The sequence below is a fragment of the Thunnus maccoyii genome, chromosome 7 (assembly GCF_910596095.1).
Source record: "Thunnus maccoyii chromosome 7, fThuMac1.1, whole genome shotgun sequence".
In the NCBI taxonomy this organism is placed as follows: domain Eukaryota; kingdom Metazoa; phylum Chordata; class Actinopteri; order Scombriformes; family Scombridae; genus Thunnus; species Thunnus maccoyii.
The window spans coordinates 24,172,788-24,189,108 of record NC_056539.1 but is presented as its reverse complement, the minus strand read 5'-3'; the positions used below and the strand labels follow the sequence as shown (position 1 = coordinate 24,189,108).

At 40.2% G+C, this 16,321-nt stretch overlaps 1 protein-coding gene and 1 long non-coding RNA gene across 3 annotated transcripts in view; one reads left to right on the top strand and one right to left on the bottom strand.

Annotated features, from left to right (window-relative positions):
- Positions 1-16,321, top strand: part of hmcn1 (hemicentin 1) — an 86,586-nt gene that overhangs the window by 20,602 nt on the left and 49,663 nt on the right. For both annotated transcript variants that reach the window (XM_042416599.1, XM_042416598.1), the window contains exons 5-15: positions 1,148-1,319; positions 2,160-2,266; positions 6,431-6,551; positions 6,697-6,960; positions 7,088-7,232; positions 8,044-8,165; positions 10,864-11,133; positions 14,125-14,266; positions 14,485-14,612; positions 14,765-14,878; positions 15,050-15,208. In XM_042416599.1, the coding sequence (XP_042272533.1) occupies positions 1,148-1,319; positions 2,160-2,266; positions 6,431-6,551; positions 6,697-6,960; positions 7,088-7,232; positions 8,044-8,165; positions 10,864-11,133; positions 14,125-14,266; positions 14,485-14,612; positions 14,765-14,878; positions 15,050-15,208 (1,744 nt within the window). The remainder of the gene's footprint in view (positions 1-1,147; positions 1,320-2,159; positions 2,267-6,430; positions 6,552-6,696; positions 6,961-7,087; positions 7,233-8,043; positions 8,166-10,863; positions 11,134-14,124; positions 14,267-14,484; positions 14,613-14,764; positions 14,879-15,049; positions 15,209-16,321) is intronic.
- On the bottom strand, positions 6,225-15,397 carry LOC121900343. The gene is made up of 3 exons (XR_006096956.1): positions 15,325-15,397; positions 15,150-15,235; positions 6,225-6,575 (listed from the first exon to the last, which is right to left on the bottom strand). It is a non-coding gene; the product is annotated as an uncharacterized LOC121900343 (long non-coding RNA).

Below are 16,321 nucleotides of genomic sequence, written 5' to 3'. Positions count from 1 at the left end.
ATAAAATGGTAGAGAGGGTTTTACAGCCTCTCATGTCTTTTGCTGTGCCCACATTCAAGTCTGGACTCCAAATCAAATATGCTGGAAACATTTAATTGTTAATTGATTGATGCAAACTCTTTTTAACCCTTCCAAGAAATGTAAATCCGTCTTGAAGCAGTGTTGGATTGGCGGAAAGTCAAAACTTGAGGTTTGAATAGTTGCTGTTATTAATTTTCTTTCAAGAAAAGAAAGGAATTCTAGATTTTATTGTTAATTTTCTATTAAGACTGAGTCAGAGTCCTTTGCTCTTTCTGCCTCTTTTTTTTTTTTAGAAATTCTTCAATATCTCTGTTTCTCTATTTCTCATCATCAGCATCATTCTTACCATAAACATTGTCAGCCTTACTTGCAACAATCCTTTTGTCTGTGACACCTTGACAAATTTCAGAGGAAGCAAGGATGTAAAATGGAAAAGTAGTTTTGTAGATAGAACTACAAATAAACCTTACCCTGGTTTGTTTGCAGTGCTTATTCGAAAAAAATGAAATGACTGTAAATTGTAATTGATATACTATAGTTATGTACAAAAATGCTAGTGACTTTATAGTACAGACGGATGAAAATTCATGACACATGAAGAATTTACACACTTTCATTTCACACAGTAACTTATTTTATTTGAGTGTGACCATTCCTTTGCACCCAGCTTTTACCTGAAACTTTTTGAGATGAATTCAACATATCATATCACTCTCATGTCGCAGATGCCTGCTCTTTCAAATATTCTCGGTTGAAAAGCATCTGGCTCTGAAACAGTAGCTGTTGGATTCTTCATGGTGGTGGTGGTGGTTGTGGTGGTCACGGGGGGAAGGGGGGACTGTCGGGACATAGGGGGACTTTTAGAAACTTCCCGATTAAAGCTTTGCACATGTTGAGGGGATGACCTTCTATGCAGCTGAGAGGGTAAATGTGTGTGTGTGTGTGTGTGTGTGTTGGTAAATTATTGATGTTTTAATGGGCTTCCTGTGACAATGTTGTTTTTAATTTTTAACACTTAAAACTATTAGAATACCACACCTTATCTAGCTGTTTTACCATTATACAGAGAGTACATTTTCCACAAAGTAATTTCCGCATTCTTTACATTTCCTTCCCATCGCTGTAGGTCCTGAAATGGGTGGAGGAGGCCGTGCAGTCCTCGAAGGTCCACCTGTTGTCCACCGATCACTTCAGTGGGGTCAGCAACACTTGGCAGATGCCCTTTGACCCCAGCCTCAAGGAAGTCACCGTGGCCCTCAGTGGCCCAGCACCAAACATTGAGATAAAAAACCCACAGGGTATGATAAGTGTGACCATACATTGACATAATTGTCAGTTGGTCTATTTATTGATTATACTGACATTTTGAATATTAGGAGGTGTTTTTTTCAGTTATGTAAGAGACAATACACTTAATCTGTGGCAGTTAAATTACATGAAGAAACTAATACTGCCATTTCAGTCATTTTAAACCATTTTTCACATGTGAAGATACCACAAAACATTATTAGAACACACAATGAGACCATAAAAAACACCAATGTGTTTATCTACCATTTACTGGGTATATCTTTGTTTGCATCGATAATGGCAAAACATGATAATATGATTCAGTATAAACATACTTCCAGTGCCGCTGGATGTTGTTTCATATAAGAGCTGATAAGTTATCAACTATCTAAACATCAACTATGAACAACAGATTTTAGTGTCACTCTCTTGAAATCAAATAGCAAACACTTTCTTAGATTATTTTGAATCAAGGTTCCACAATCCTACCAGAAGAATTTGAAGAAGAGAAAGAAAGTTTTAGGAAGTAATTATAATTGAAAATCAGCTAACTGTAACATTAACGTACGGAACAAAGGATTAGGGTTAGAGATAAATCATAGTCATCTATCATAGGACTGTTTCCATCACATTACATCATCTGGGATCCACACAGTCAGCATATGTTGTTTCATTCATCTACAGTATGCTGGTTAATGCTGCATCTTTTTATTTTGGCAATTTATGTCAGTATTTTATATGTAATTCTCAACCATGCAAGTGTGTGTTAAGTTCTAAGAATTCATTTGTATCAGTCAAAGCTGCAGAAAAGATGAATAATTGCCTCAGTTTTTGTGTTTTTCCTCCAGGGAAGCTCGTGGGGGAAACTGATGGCCTGACTGAGCTCTTGCACATTCCCAACTCTGCCAAAGTTGTCAACATCAAGGACCCACAGCCTGGGATGTGGACTATCAAGGTAAACAATTCATTCTTTACCTGGAAATGTGTGTGAAATTACAGGCTTCCCCTAACAATTCCCAGAGCTGAGCTGTCTTTTTAAAAGACTTACTGCAAATAGTTCAGTAGTATAACCTTGGAAAGAGGTCACAACTCACACCCCAGGAGGGAGTTGTGCCTTTGAGGAAGGTCCTTAAGTTGAATTACTGCAGTAATATATCAGCATGTTCAGATACAGTGATAAGTAATCAATTCAACATGCATGTTGCCTGGTGAAAGCATCTCAAAGCAAATAAAAAACATGATCAGAAAGATACATTTAAAGACTGAAATGATCATTTTAAAGACCACTGCTGTCAACACAACCTGTTGCTTTTTTGTGTGAGCACTCTTGCTGTTGTATTCCCCTTTGTAGACTTGAAACTGCTGACACCCTGCTATCAAGGTAATACAAAAAAGGTCACACATTTGACTGCCCACACTGTTAGTGCCAGATGTTGGAAAATGACAAACATTTTTACCTGAGTGATTTGTTGAGGGGCCCATGATGGCCCCTGTATTCTCTGAAGGCCTGTGCTGGGACACTTTCCCTCATGTCTGCATAGCTGTGTTATATGTTAGTGCCCAAATGATTTACAGGAGAGGATGTTAGACAAAAAACTGTCATCTCTACGTTTCCTCTCTAAGGACAGTGCTCCAGATGAGCAGATTAGCATTAAAATATAGGGATTCTCATTAGAATTTGATTTCCAATGATTTCCACTCCTACGTTTATATCATGCTCTTTTTATTCTTGTACAATTATGATTTTTGGTTTTTGTTGTGCCTCTTCTTATCTCCTTTTTCATCATGCCTTTTTATTCCTCTCTAATCCTCTTCTGGTAGGCATTAATGATATTATTGGCCACTATTACACTTTAAATGCATTATAGTGTATTCAAAATGTAAATCCTCATTGAAGATAATACTGTTTTTCATTTTTGTAACTTGTACGTGGGACATACACTCTACCGGTAATACATTTTTTTTGTTTTTGGACTGATTTTGATTTACATTATCCTGTATGATGAAACAAGGCCTTTCTGGCTACGTCTGCACTTAACCCTCAGGTTAATCTCTTGCTGGGCTCTGTCACTAAACACCAGTGTAAGGAGCCTTTTCTCTTTTCGCACAGGAAAGCTGGCAGGCGCTCAGCATGAGAACACTCCCCGGTATGCTGCGTTACCTCTGGCAGACCTCTTTCAACTTTTGATTGATTGTTTACATGTGATTTATTTTTTGGCTGCGTAACGCTCTGTTTTCTCTACTGGGGCTACTTGTTAAATTAAACTTTATTTGCTCTAAGGTGAACAGTTCTGCATCACTTGGTCTTCTGTTTAATATCAGCTTAATCACCATATCAGAAGGCTTTCTATGAACGCTGTCCATGGAAGTGATGAGGGATATCAAACAGACATTATAAGAGAGGGGTTATATCCTCCTGTCTTACTTCTGTCCCATGGTTGCCTCTGTTTTTCTTTCAATTCAATTTTATTTATATAGCACCTAATCATAACAAAGGTTATCTCAGGGCATTTTTCACATGGAGCAGGTCTAGACTGCACTCTTTATTTTGCAGAGACCCAACATTCCCCTATGAGCAAGCACTTGGCGACAGCGGCAAGGAAAAACTCCCCTTTAATGGGAAAAAACCTCGAGCACAACTGGGCTGTAGGTGGGCGGCCATCTGCCTTGACCGATTGGGTTGAAAGAGAAAGGAGTGGGAGAGACGGAGTTTTTTTCTCTACTCCCTCTCAGTCTGTCTTCTTTAATCACTTTCTGTCACTTACTGTATCTTGTTTTCTGTTTCCTAATGCATCTTCCTCAAAACACTATATACTCCTTCTCCTTCTATGACGCACAGGAGGACCTGCTGTTCTCAGTGTAATCCCAATACAGTACATCTTGTTTTCCCGTTTCTTCTCTTGGTCACCGCCTTTTCCAACCTCAGTCCCCCCTACACCACTCTATATGGCTCACAGACTAAAAATATCTCCATGTCATATGTAACTGTGTTTCCCAGGACATCCAAAGAAATGTGGGTAAATACTTCAGGGGGATTTCGCTGTTCTGCCATGCTGGGTTTCAGTAACGCTAATGGCCTGTGACACCCCAGTGTAAGGACCAGGCCATAGATTGTGTGTGAAAAGGAATTTGATCCTTTTTAATCTGCCTTTAATTGGATATTGTGGTGGAGTGTAGAAGGTGGGTTCACCCCGCTATCACCCCCTGCTTCTTCAGTTTTACGTTCTTGCTACTTTACCCTGACTATGTGCTAATTTAATCCCATATTCTACTACTATAAAGTATAATTCAGTTACAAATGTTGACAGTGCACAGTTTTTGCAATTAGAAATAAAATAATTTCCAGTTTGCACTAAAAGGTAATGATAGCAGGTGTGTTGTACCTCTGCAGCTGCTTTATTTGTGTTTTGTTGGGAGAATAGTGTCTGTCAACGACACATTAAAACATCTAGTAATTTTAATTTGCTTGTTGGCATGGCTAGGTGCACACATTTTTTTTCAGTGTGAAAAACACTACATTCGCAACACATAGTTAGAATATATGTTAGAGTGTCCAAGTGGGCAGTTCCCAGGGGCCCTTTGTTGCGTGACACCTCTTTCTCTCTCCTTGTTTCCTATCTGTTTCCACTATCTCTATTAATAAAGGCAAAAAGGGTCATCTTGAAAGAATAAAAAAGAATAAGTGTATGTCTTGTAATTGGGTTACTCTGTCAAATCCACATTGTGTGTGTGGATGAATGAGTGTGTGCACATGTGCTGTACTGAGAGTCATCCATGTGAGACTCCTTTGTGCTGCGTTGACCCCCGTATTGATGAGTGCATTTTAGTGTCACACTGAATTTTATAGGCCATGATGACAGTTTAGGAAGGTTTTAATCAACTGATCTTCAGTGTAAACATCTGTATCACTTTTCTCACCACTGCAACCCAAGAGCTGATTCAACTGAGTGAGGCTGTTTCCCTGGTCAGGGAGCTGGTCAATCCATCCGAGTGGGTGGGTGTGAAATTGGGAAATGAGTTGTTTTAATGACAGGGGCTCTTCTTGTCTTTGGTAAAAGCTTGACCTTTAAAGGACCTCTCCCCTAATTATGGTCTAATTTACAACCAACTAAAGACCCAAGATAATTCTATTGCAGCCATTAGAGCAGGTTTGATGGCCACAACATGTATTGTGTTTCATGATGGCAGGCATTAGCATTTAAGGCTGTGCCAGATCCCCTTTGTCCTTGTCTTACCTCATTGTTTAGGCAATTTCACCCCTAGCCTAGCAGTTATAATCTACCTGCCTGTATGCACCACACCATCCTGTTTCTTAGTTTCACATGGAATTTAAGTTTATGTCAGGTATAGTAATACTTAATTGTATTACTATACCTGTAATTGTAAAATACAGTAAATCCACACATTCTCTTTCATTTCAGTCAATTACAAATGACAATTTAGGTTTGCATGCCTCACTCTGCATTATGAGTCAATGTCTGAGACCTGAAGTGAGGAGTTTCCACTTCTCACCAACCTATACTTCATCATAATTACTCTGTCTCTATTTCTGCCAGGCTTCAAAGGACCTCCACGTGACGAAGACCACATGAGTCATTAGCTACTCTTTGATTATAGTGGTCGTGTTTGTTTAATTAAAGTATGAATGTCAGACTGAAAAGGTCATTTCTGAATTGTTGATGTTTTATAAGCTGAGGTGTAAGATATTTGACTACTCAAACTGGCTTGTCTATACTTGTAAGCATTACAAAAGGTTGTTACACAACAATCCCACAGTTGTGACTGTTATTTAAAGCACGCAGAGCTGCCTTTGATGCAACAACTCTTCTTTCTTTTGTTCTCTTGAGTTAGATAAAATCATCATCATGTATTGCCAGGGTTTTGAATCAAATCCACTCAAACCAAAGATCTAATAATATTTATCAAACAGCTGTTTTAATTTGATTAATAAGATTTTACCATAAAAAGCACTTGTTTTATATAGGAACTGATCTCGCACAGCATATTAAGACATTGTCATGAAGAAAAAGTTAGAAGCACAAATCTACTAACCAGTAGTTCTGAGTCACATCAGTCCTGGACATACATTTCTATATATTATCTCCTCTTTTTACTGCAGACCTCTAGTGAAGGAAGACACTCAGTCCGTATCTCAGGTCTCAGCACCATTGACTTCCGAGCCGGGTTTTCCAGGAAGCCCACACTGGACTTCAAAAAGACCCTCAGTCGGCCAGTTCAAGGTCAGTGAGGTCAACCTTTCCAGACTGTAAAAAAAAAAGGACAGCACAGCTGTTGTATGTTTTCACTTTCACCTGTTGCCTTCTCTTATATCTTGTAGCTTTGGGACAGCAGTATATATAGTATTATGTTATATCAACTTTCCAGGTATTCCCACCCACATCCTGCTGAACACCACTGGGCTTTCTCCTCCTGCTCGGGCTGACAGGCTAGAGCTCCTGTCAATTATGGGGAAAGTGATCAAAACCTTGCCAATCCGCTATTACCCTGAGCGCCAGCCGCACAACCTCTGGAACATCACAGAGTTTATTCCACCAGACGAAGCTTTCTTCCTGCGGGTGACAGGATATGACCGGGATGGTTTTGTGTTCCAGAGAGTCTCCAGCGTTTCCTACTCCAGCATTGTACCCGGTCAGTGATGCAGCTTGCCTTCTATATTTCGATGAAGACGTTAGGAGTTGCTTACTTATTTGATTCTATCTTTACCGACTAACTCCCGGAGAGATTAACTTTCTTTGTTGCAATTTCTTCCTGTTAGATGCCCCCAAAGTGCTGATGCCAGCCACCAGTCATGGTTACTACCTCCAGAGAGGGGCTGTTAACTGCCAGGTGGAGAGCCTGATCCCCTTCACACTGCGATTCAGCAGAGATGGGAAACGCCTTGGGGTGGATCAACTGTTCAGGTGAGCAGGGCTGTGGAGGAGTAACAGGGACTGTTGCATAAAAGTAAAAATCCCAAAAGACAAATATCATGAGGAAAGGACATGCTGTAAAGTGCATGCTTTGACCAAAACTTAGCAATTCTCAATATATGCCTGATCCAAATGATGGATTTTCACCAAAATCTCATTTCATCCATGTCCCATTACCAACCTGTTAAAAGTATATTTCATATTTCTTTATGTTGGACAAAAGCTCCTCTCCCCATCTTGTGGAATGACAATGAAAGTTACAACGATGGAAATAAATCCAGGACTTTATCGTTGTATCACAAGTCACAAAATATAATGGAGTGTTGTCAATAAACCTAAATCTAAAAATCAGGAAGTTTTATAATTCTACCTTAACTGTGACCTGGGAAATGTCTATTAAGGTCCCAGATGTATTTTATGCATTTGAACAGATTATTTTAGCAACACTTGGCAAGTCATAACTGTATTTGCATGGTGTCTATATGAACTTTATCAGATGAACTCCATCGATGCACTATGTTTTTGGATTGGGCAGATGATAAAAGGTTTGGCCCTTCTTCTCTCAACTGATAAATGCACAAAGTTTGATGATGTTACATGAGACTGTTGAGTCATTATATGCTTATGCCTCATTGTGAGAAACTTTTCCAATTACCCTTATGGCCAATCAGCAGACATCCATAGAAATCAAGAGATTAGCTAGTAGCAGATTGAATTGCTTTAATATTATTCTAACCAGTGTGGATAATAGTATCAAATATTCTCCCTTCTCCTCATGTCCTGTTAAATCTTTTGATCCCAGTGAGTCTGACAGGGCATCATGGGAAATACCCCAAGTGACTTTGAAGGATGAGGGCTACTATGAGTGCATTGCTATCAGCAGTGCTGGGACGGGACGAGCTCGCACCTTCCTGGATGTATCAGGTAAGCACAGATCTCAAGACTCATGCACTCCGTCAGTTTGATAACAGGCCATTTTCTCAACATACTTACATTTGTAAGTATGTTGAGAAAGTTTCTCAAAAACTCTGCCCTGTATAGTACTATATATTATTAACAATGTAAACTGAATAAAAGGAACTTGCAGAATATGTGATATGATGGATTAAGACGCTATTACAACATGTCAGAAGCACTGTTTGTCTGTGGTCTGTAATACTGTAGTTTATATTCATTAATAGTGCATGTTGAGCTAGTCTCCATCACTGCGTGTAATGAGCCAAGACTGTCAGACAGGAATGCGTAAGAAGAGCTGGCAAACATTAGACTGTTGACAAGTGCAATTGGTGTGTGATAAATCTACTTACAGAACAGTGAGCAATTTAAAGTATCACGTCTTTAATGTCCTGTATCATGACATAGACAACGACACTTAAAACACACACACACACACTCACACATACTGTAAAGAAACAGAATACCTTGAGTGAAATGGTGCAGCAAGATGAAGTTTGTGTCATGCTCAACAGTTTTAAACGCACACACACACAAACACATGTACACACAACTTATAGACATACGGTGGGGATATAAGTACCACTCAATGTGGGTTTGAATTTTATAGGGTTCAAGGTCTCTTGCTCTTGATCCTATGCAGAAAACCGTCATGATGGCAGAATTAATTTAACTTTATGGAAAATTTGACCCGAGCTTACAACATGATGTTGTATTTCATGCTTCGCAGCGATCATGTCATAGGCTTTATGGCACGGTTTGTGTGCCTGATTTGTAAAGCAATGGACTGTAGCTATGGTGTAACATGAGAGAGTACATATTAAGTTGTAAGTATGTTGCAGGCTGTAAGCATATAAAGCATGATGATGAAAGTTTTGGTGGGTATAGTTACTGCAAAAGCAGACCACAAATACTCGTCACCACAATAATAGGTGCATAATTACTTACAATCTCAGAGAAAATCGAACTAGTCTATAATCTAACTGGTAAGTTACTTTAATGATGATATACTGATCATATGTTCATCATCATAATGTTAAAGCTATGAGCCCAGACCAAACCAGAGGGATCATATGATTATTTATACCTTCAGTTTCACCACTAGGCAAAATCATTTTTGCCTATTCATAAATCCTCTGTGGTGCATTTATTTTTCAATCTGCACCCTCTCAATTATGGGAGACCAGAGCTGACACCACATGAGTCCCAGTGCAGTCAGTAAAAGTCTCCTTGCCCATACTTTGCTTTCAAAACAACTTCCTGCTTCATGGAAGTCACTGGAGCTTCATCAACTTGATGAATGCCAAGCAGAGGGGAAGAAAGTGGAGCGCGCTGAAAAAGAGCGAGAGGTAGTTGAAAGACTCTTTGTGAAACAGAAGAAGGAAAGAGGGAGCCAGGCAGGGATCTGTGTAATATATGAGCGTAACTCATTACTGTAACTCACCCACTATGTTCACTGTCCAAAAGTGCCGAGGGGACTTAGCTTGTCCAACTGTTACCTCTTATGACATCTCTAAAATTAGGTGAAATTAATCCTCCTCAGCCACATCCCCAACCTTTGCTACTGGGCCAGTTATAGTCTTAACAGGATGAACAGGATGACAGGCCCCCGCATTTTACACTTTTACACACACACACACACACACACACACACACACACACACACACACACACACACACACACACACATACACTCACATAATAGCCATTCAGCTGCCAAATTTGTGTCATCCTAATCCCAAGGAGCTGTGCTGAAATCCCCAGCATCCACCGTCTATCAGAGCCAAAGCCTCCGCTACCTCTCCCTCATCTTCCTTTTCCCTCCCTCTTTCTTCCCCTTCCCCCTTTTCTCTGCTTAGCTCTGGCTTACCTCTGAAAAAATGATTGACGACACACCGAGACTCAAGAGATGAATGTTTTCGAAATGGTGATGGGAGAAAAGACAGAGATAGAGGAAGAGAAATACGATAGGAAGGGAGACCTCCATGTCTCTGATTAATGGCGAACTTTATGTTGATAGGTGGTGTTTTCAAAATTCAGTTTCTGTGGCGCACAGCTAAACAAAGCTAAATGGAATATCTTCATACAACGCTGAGAAACACACACTTAATTTTGCCATTTAATATCATATGCATCTTAGAGTTTCCCTTCCTACTGAAAACATTGTCATCGTAAGTGTTAGTGGAGAGCCCATGGTCTAAATCATTGGATCCCAATCTTTTTGGCTTGTAACCTAAAAAGCTTTGGCTTGTCAACTCACAACCATTTGTCTATGAGTTTAGTCAGCAGTTCAATCAAAGATTTTCCCTTCTCAGATTGTTTAATTTGAATAGTTTTTAGACACTTGAAGAGGTAAAACTAGACTTCACGGTAAAAAAGAAAAGAGAAAAATGAGAAAACTCAGTTTGTGATGCAGAAATATGTTTTTTTCTCACTACCTATCTTGTTAATCATCTCACAAACCTTTGGGTTTAGCTTGGGAACTCACGCACAAATTAAGGTAAAAAAATAACATCTGTCTAAAAATCAGTAGGTCTACAACATCGTTCCCAGTATAAAATTCTGCATCTCACTTCATACATAAGTGTCAGTAAGAAAATAAACGTTGCTTTCTTCATGATGTGAAGTTCCCGACAGCTGCCAACAACATTATGCCCTCATCCTGCAGAGCCGCCTCCCGCTGTCACAGTCAATGGCAACGTAACCGTTTCTCCTGGCTCCAGTGCCGTCCTCACCTGCCATGTTGTCAGCACAGTCAGTTTCAACCTCACCTGGCTGAGAGGAGGCCATGATGCCCGTCTGGACCCACAGGTGCAAGTCTTGACCAACCTTTCTCTACAGCTGTCCGTTGTGACTCCAGATCACTCAGGATGGTACGAGTGCATCGCCATAAATGAAGGAGGGGTGACAGCAGAGCGAGTCTACCTGGTTGTGCAAGGTGAGGAATGTGTGTTTATAAATATATGTGTTCAGGATGAGTCTGTGTAGTAAAAACTTAGGCTCATTGGAAGAGACATTGGAAAGAAATAGTTGCCACGTATTGGAATACCAATAGAAACACAGATACAGTATGTTTCCAGAAGCAGTGGCTACTAACTAAAGCTGAAGTTAGTTTTTGTCACTGGTGTATGTGTGCGTGAGAGTTGGTCTTTGGTATGTTTTTGTCTGTTTTTTCTGTGTGATTTACATTGTGGGGGAACGAGACTCTTGGCAAACACAACAAGATCATCTCCCAAGTGTTTCCGCCCTTCTTCACTCTCCTACTCTCCATAATTCACCCTAATGCTTTATGGGACGTGTGAAAATTATTTATGCCTGACTCTCAAGCAATGCTAAAGTAGAGTTTTCCATCTCCGGACAGCTCTTATAGTTCTGTTCCTAACACTTCACTGACACTGAATCAGGAGCACGTTGTTGCACAGATGGAAGAGAGTATCGCTAGCTATCTGGCTAGCACCACAGAGCATGGGCCTGTGCCTGGCCAGGAAATGGTGATTTAATACAGCTGCTTAAAGCTGCCATTAGCAGATGATCTCAACCAGAACCTGTTAAGGAGAATCCAGGAGGTAAAGTCAGAAGAGAGAGAGAGAGCAAGTGAGAGAAGCAAAGAACTTTGTTTTACATAATCCAATCTGTCCAAACTAACATCCTGTATTCACTTTGTTATACAACCATCAACCTCAGGAGATGTTAATTCAAAGGCCATATGCTGCTTGCTGTTGCCTAAATTCCCCCTTGTATGTGTCCTGCCAGGTAAAAGTTTAAAAAAAGTATTCTTTCTCTTTAAAATCAAAAGCAATTGTTATATAAATACTGTAAACTGAGTTGTCTCTGCGAGGAAAAGCTCAGTGACGTAGATGGAGATGCTGAAGGTTTAATACCAGTGTTGCAGACAAGCTCGGAGAGGAACTCTGTCATTTCACTCATCTCACTGAGTGATAAGTGCTGAGTTGACAGTCGACCGTAAAACATCTTTTTCTTTGGCAAACTCTTCAGCTGTATGTCTTTTTTCAGGTTATTCTGTCGAGATTTTCTTTGTTATTCTTTAAAAAAAAAAACTATTTATTACTGCTTCTCTGGGTTTTTTTTGCTGTGCCTCATTTTTCTCTCAAACAGCTGTCAGCAAGCCCTGAGGGTTTCCTAATTACCCCCTGGTCAGTCCCATCCTAGTTATTAGCTGCACTTTGAAGTAAGTCAAGTCTGACTTCTTACGACACTTGGATGGAATACAATTGAACTGATAGCGTCCAGCTGTATTTATGTTGATTTTGTTAGACAACTCTGTAATCATAAAATAGGGATTTGATTGACGTCTCAGCACAGCAGCGCAATCATTATTTTCTACTCTTTCTGTTGTCGGACACAGAAATAGAAAAAATATGTGTAAATATGCAAGTAAGAACAGCAAATTGTGAGTTCAGCTGTAATAACACACAGCACAGGCTATTGCAAAGAGCAGTAAGGGACAGAATGAAGGTTTTAGAAGCCAAGAGCTATTGTTTGCCAATGAAAGTAAAATGAAAAAAGAGATTTAACTGTTTAACTATTTGTGCTTTAGCGTGGACAGATGTCCAAAACAACATTTAGCTAGCTTAATGTGGATGAATGAAGGAAAAAAGGGGATGAGGGGAAAAGAGGTTGAAAAGTGGGGCAGTAGAGATAGAAGGAGGATGCAACGTGAGAGGGAGTGAAGGTGGATGAGCGAGGGAGGAAGAAAGAAAGAGAGCAGGTGATGAAGGGTCTGCTAAAGACAGGCTTCTTCCCGACACATAAAGGCTGCTGCTGAGTCAGAGCAGAAGAATGTGTCTTCCCTCTCAGGAACCTCCTAGTTCCTGAACTCAGAGGTGTCCCTGCCCCCCTCTGGGCAGGGTGACCTTGCACATTGAAAGAGGCAAGTGAGGAGAGAGTCTGACTGGGCTATAAACAACAAGAAAGGGCCCATTCTCAACGCCCTTACTTTTGACCTTGTCTTGTCATACAAGTGATGCCGCTAAGATTAAGATCAATAGGTTCTCAGGTTGAGGTATTTCAATTTGTTTCAAGTCAAGGTTGTAAGATATCAAAAGTGTTGCCTGTAAATTTATTGGCAGCATCTGGTAAATACGCAGTATATCTGTCAAAACGTGGCATCACTGATGATTGAAGTTGGAGCATCAGTGCAAAACTCCATACATTCCTTCACACCTACTGTACTCGTTTGCGCTCAACCTTTTGAACTTGTGACTGCTTGCCCTCTATCATCCCTGTGCTTCTCCTTCAGCCAACGCAAGGACGCTGACATACAGCAGATTATCAATGGCATGCAAGCCATGACAAGCTACTGCTTTCCTACTGACTACAGAAAAGAATAAATCCTTCTCTGGCGTCTTAGATGGACACGTGAATCAGAATCTCGTTGTTTTGGAATTGTCACCCCATGTTCCCTCTCTCCATTGAGAAGACTATTTCTCACACTGCACATTCTACAAGTTGGAAAGTTCGTGGACTCTGGAGATGATTCTGGCAGTGGGAATAAAATAGAGAAAAAACGCCCTTAAAGTGATGAGTTACACATCATGAATCAATTGGAAAATCTCTCCAGATTCCACTGCTTCTCCGGGTTGAATCCTGGATTCAGTATTCCTCCCTGTTTTACCAATAAAGAGGAAATGAGGGTGAAAGATACGGGTGAAACATTATTAGTTGTTGTAAGAGCCATCACTCTTCCTGCTACACTGACAGTAAAAGTTTATGCTCTCAACTTGTGGAAAAGCCTAAATTCATTCAGGGTTATGGAAGAAGTTCTGACATATAAAGGTCCAAAACATCAACAGTATATACATAGTATATAACAGTATACAACTGTATGTATGTACATGTATGTATATGTATATTAGATAAGTATTGATGTATTGATTGATTGATTTGGTGTTTTTTTTAATTCCCCTAGAGGTGCCCAAGGTTTCAGTGGAGCCCCGGAATCAGACCTTTAAAACAGGAGGAGAACTGAGGATCAGATGCTCAGCTAGTGGCTACCCTCCACCCCGCCTCGTCTGGACACACAATGACATGTTTATCATGGCATCAAGCAGGTGAATTCATCCCCTTTAACATGAAGAAATTTGAGGACGTTAAACTCTATTCACAGATGTTTAAACTTTTCAAAACTTAAATCTGTATCTTTCAAGACATAGCGTGAAAATGCATCACTCAATCACAAATCTCACTCCCTCTCTCCCATTTTTCCAGCCTTTCTTCAGTGTGCATAAAATGCTATGGGAATACTGAATTGTGTATCTTGTGTGTTCAGACTCAGGATGACTCCTGATGGCACGCTGTTGATAAGAAACATGGAGAAGAAGGATGGAGGGGTGTATGGCTGCCTGGCCAGCAACCAGGCTGGAACAGACACAACGACCTCCATTCTCACTTACATTGGTGAGTGTCACGTCACAGTGCACACACAGACACATGGAAAAGAACAACACAAGCAAAAACACAGACATTTAGATACAATAAGCAGTATTGAGTGTATGATTTCTCTATCATACTGATGTTCTGTCTATCCTTAAATAACTCTGCCTCCCCAGAATCTCCTGTGGTCACAGTGGCTTTGAGTGAGATTCTCATCGGCATTGGAGAAACCACTGTGATGGCCTGTTCTGCATCTGGAATCCCTCAGCCTGAGATCCATTGGTATAAAGGTAACACTTCAGAGTCAGAAGGAAGGCCAACACATACAATTTAGATAGAAATTAAAAGCTCAGCGTGGAGCTAAAACACACCCCATTCAATTACAGCTTAAACAGCCTGAACATATCACATATTTTGTTAACTGTTCACACTCACGCTGCTGCATTTCTTCTAATTATTAGGGGATGTCCAGCTGCGTTCATCGTCGTTGTTGGACATAGACACATTAGGAGGGACACTAACCATCAAAGGGACCCAGGATGTGGATGCTGGAGACTATACCTGTGTGGCTGTCAACGATGCCGGCACCTCGTCAGGACAGATCTCTCTCGATGTAGGAGGTAAGAGTGGCACCAAGTTTAGTCAACCTTGGAAGAGCAAAAAAAAAATGTAAAAGTAAAATTAACCAAAAATAAGAGCAAAATTGAAAGCAGGAATACCACTTGTGTAGCCTTACCATAGCTTTGTATGTGCAGACCACTAAATTATCCGGATTGACAGGAAATTAAACAGGGTGATGTAGTCTCGTTAGGCTTGGCTCGTTTCTTGTGTTGCAAGGCTGCAGCTGTTTTAGGTGATTATTGTGGTTTCATGGTATGCAGCTTCAATGTTTAGCCCAGCAGGGCATCCCAACACTAACATTTACTGTCTTTATTCTAAACTAAATGGGTACTACTGTACTGAACAGTAAAATTTGGTTTTGACAAGTTGCTGAGTTTTTATTGTCCAGTTGAGTAGGAGATATTGACAGTATCTAGCTTAGAATATAGAAAGCCCTAATATTATCTTTCAGTTTTTCATAGGAAGCACAAAAGTAAGGCCTTTATGATACATTTATTTGTCATACATTTATAATACATTAAGAATTGATAGCTGTTAAACAGAAGCTAACCCAGAAGTGTAATGGGATTTTAGCTCTCTGTAGTAGCTTTTTAGTCCCTGGTAGTGACTTTTGTTCCACAGTGAGCATCTCAATCTACATCACTGTGAAACCTAGTCCTGGGGCCAGATGTGTAAATTATACATAGCAATGTCCACTGAATGAGGTCACATTATAATATTTGTAGCTCCACATATGCTCTGCACTATGCATACCTTTTTATAAGTCAGCGGAACTGAGTGAGATATGTATGAATGAAGATTAGAAGCAGAAACACTTTATTTGGAGCCTTGCACCTTAAATCATCAATGAATTGGCTGTTATGGCTCACAGTATATACCAGTGTGTGATGGCTGTGCATAAAGATACAAAGACTGCTTTGGTCCTGTTAATGAAAGATTCCTTTGCCAGACCAAGGACAAAACGTGTCTGGTTTACGTCAAAATACGGTTGCGTCAATATCCATTAATGAATGAATGAACAAGCTGGAGTTTTGCACGTGCACACAATTTAAAAATGACTGACATGTCTGGCACAGAACAAGGCATACCCAGAGGTCAATAAATCTGGTATT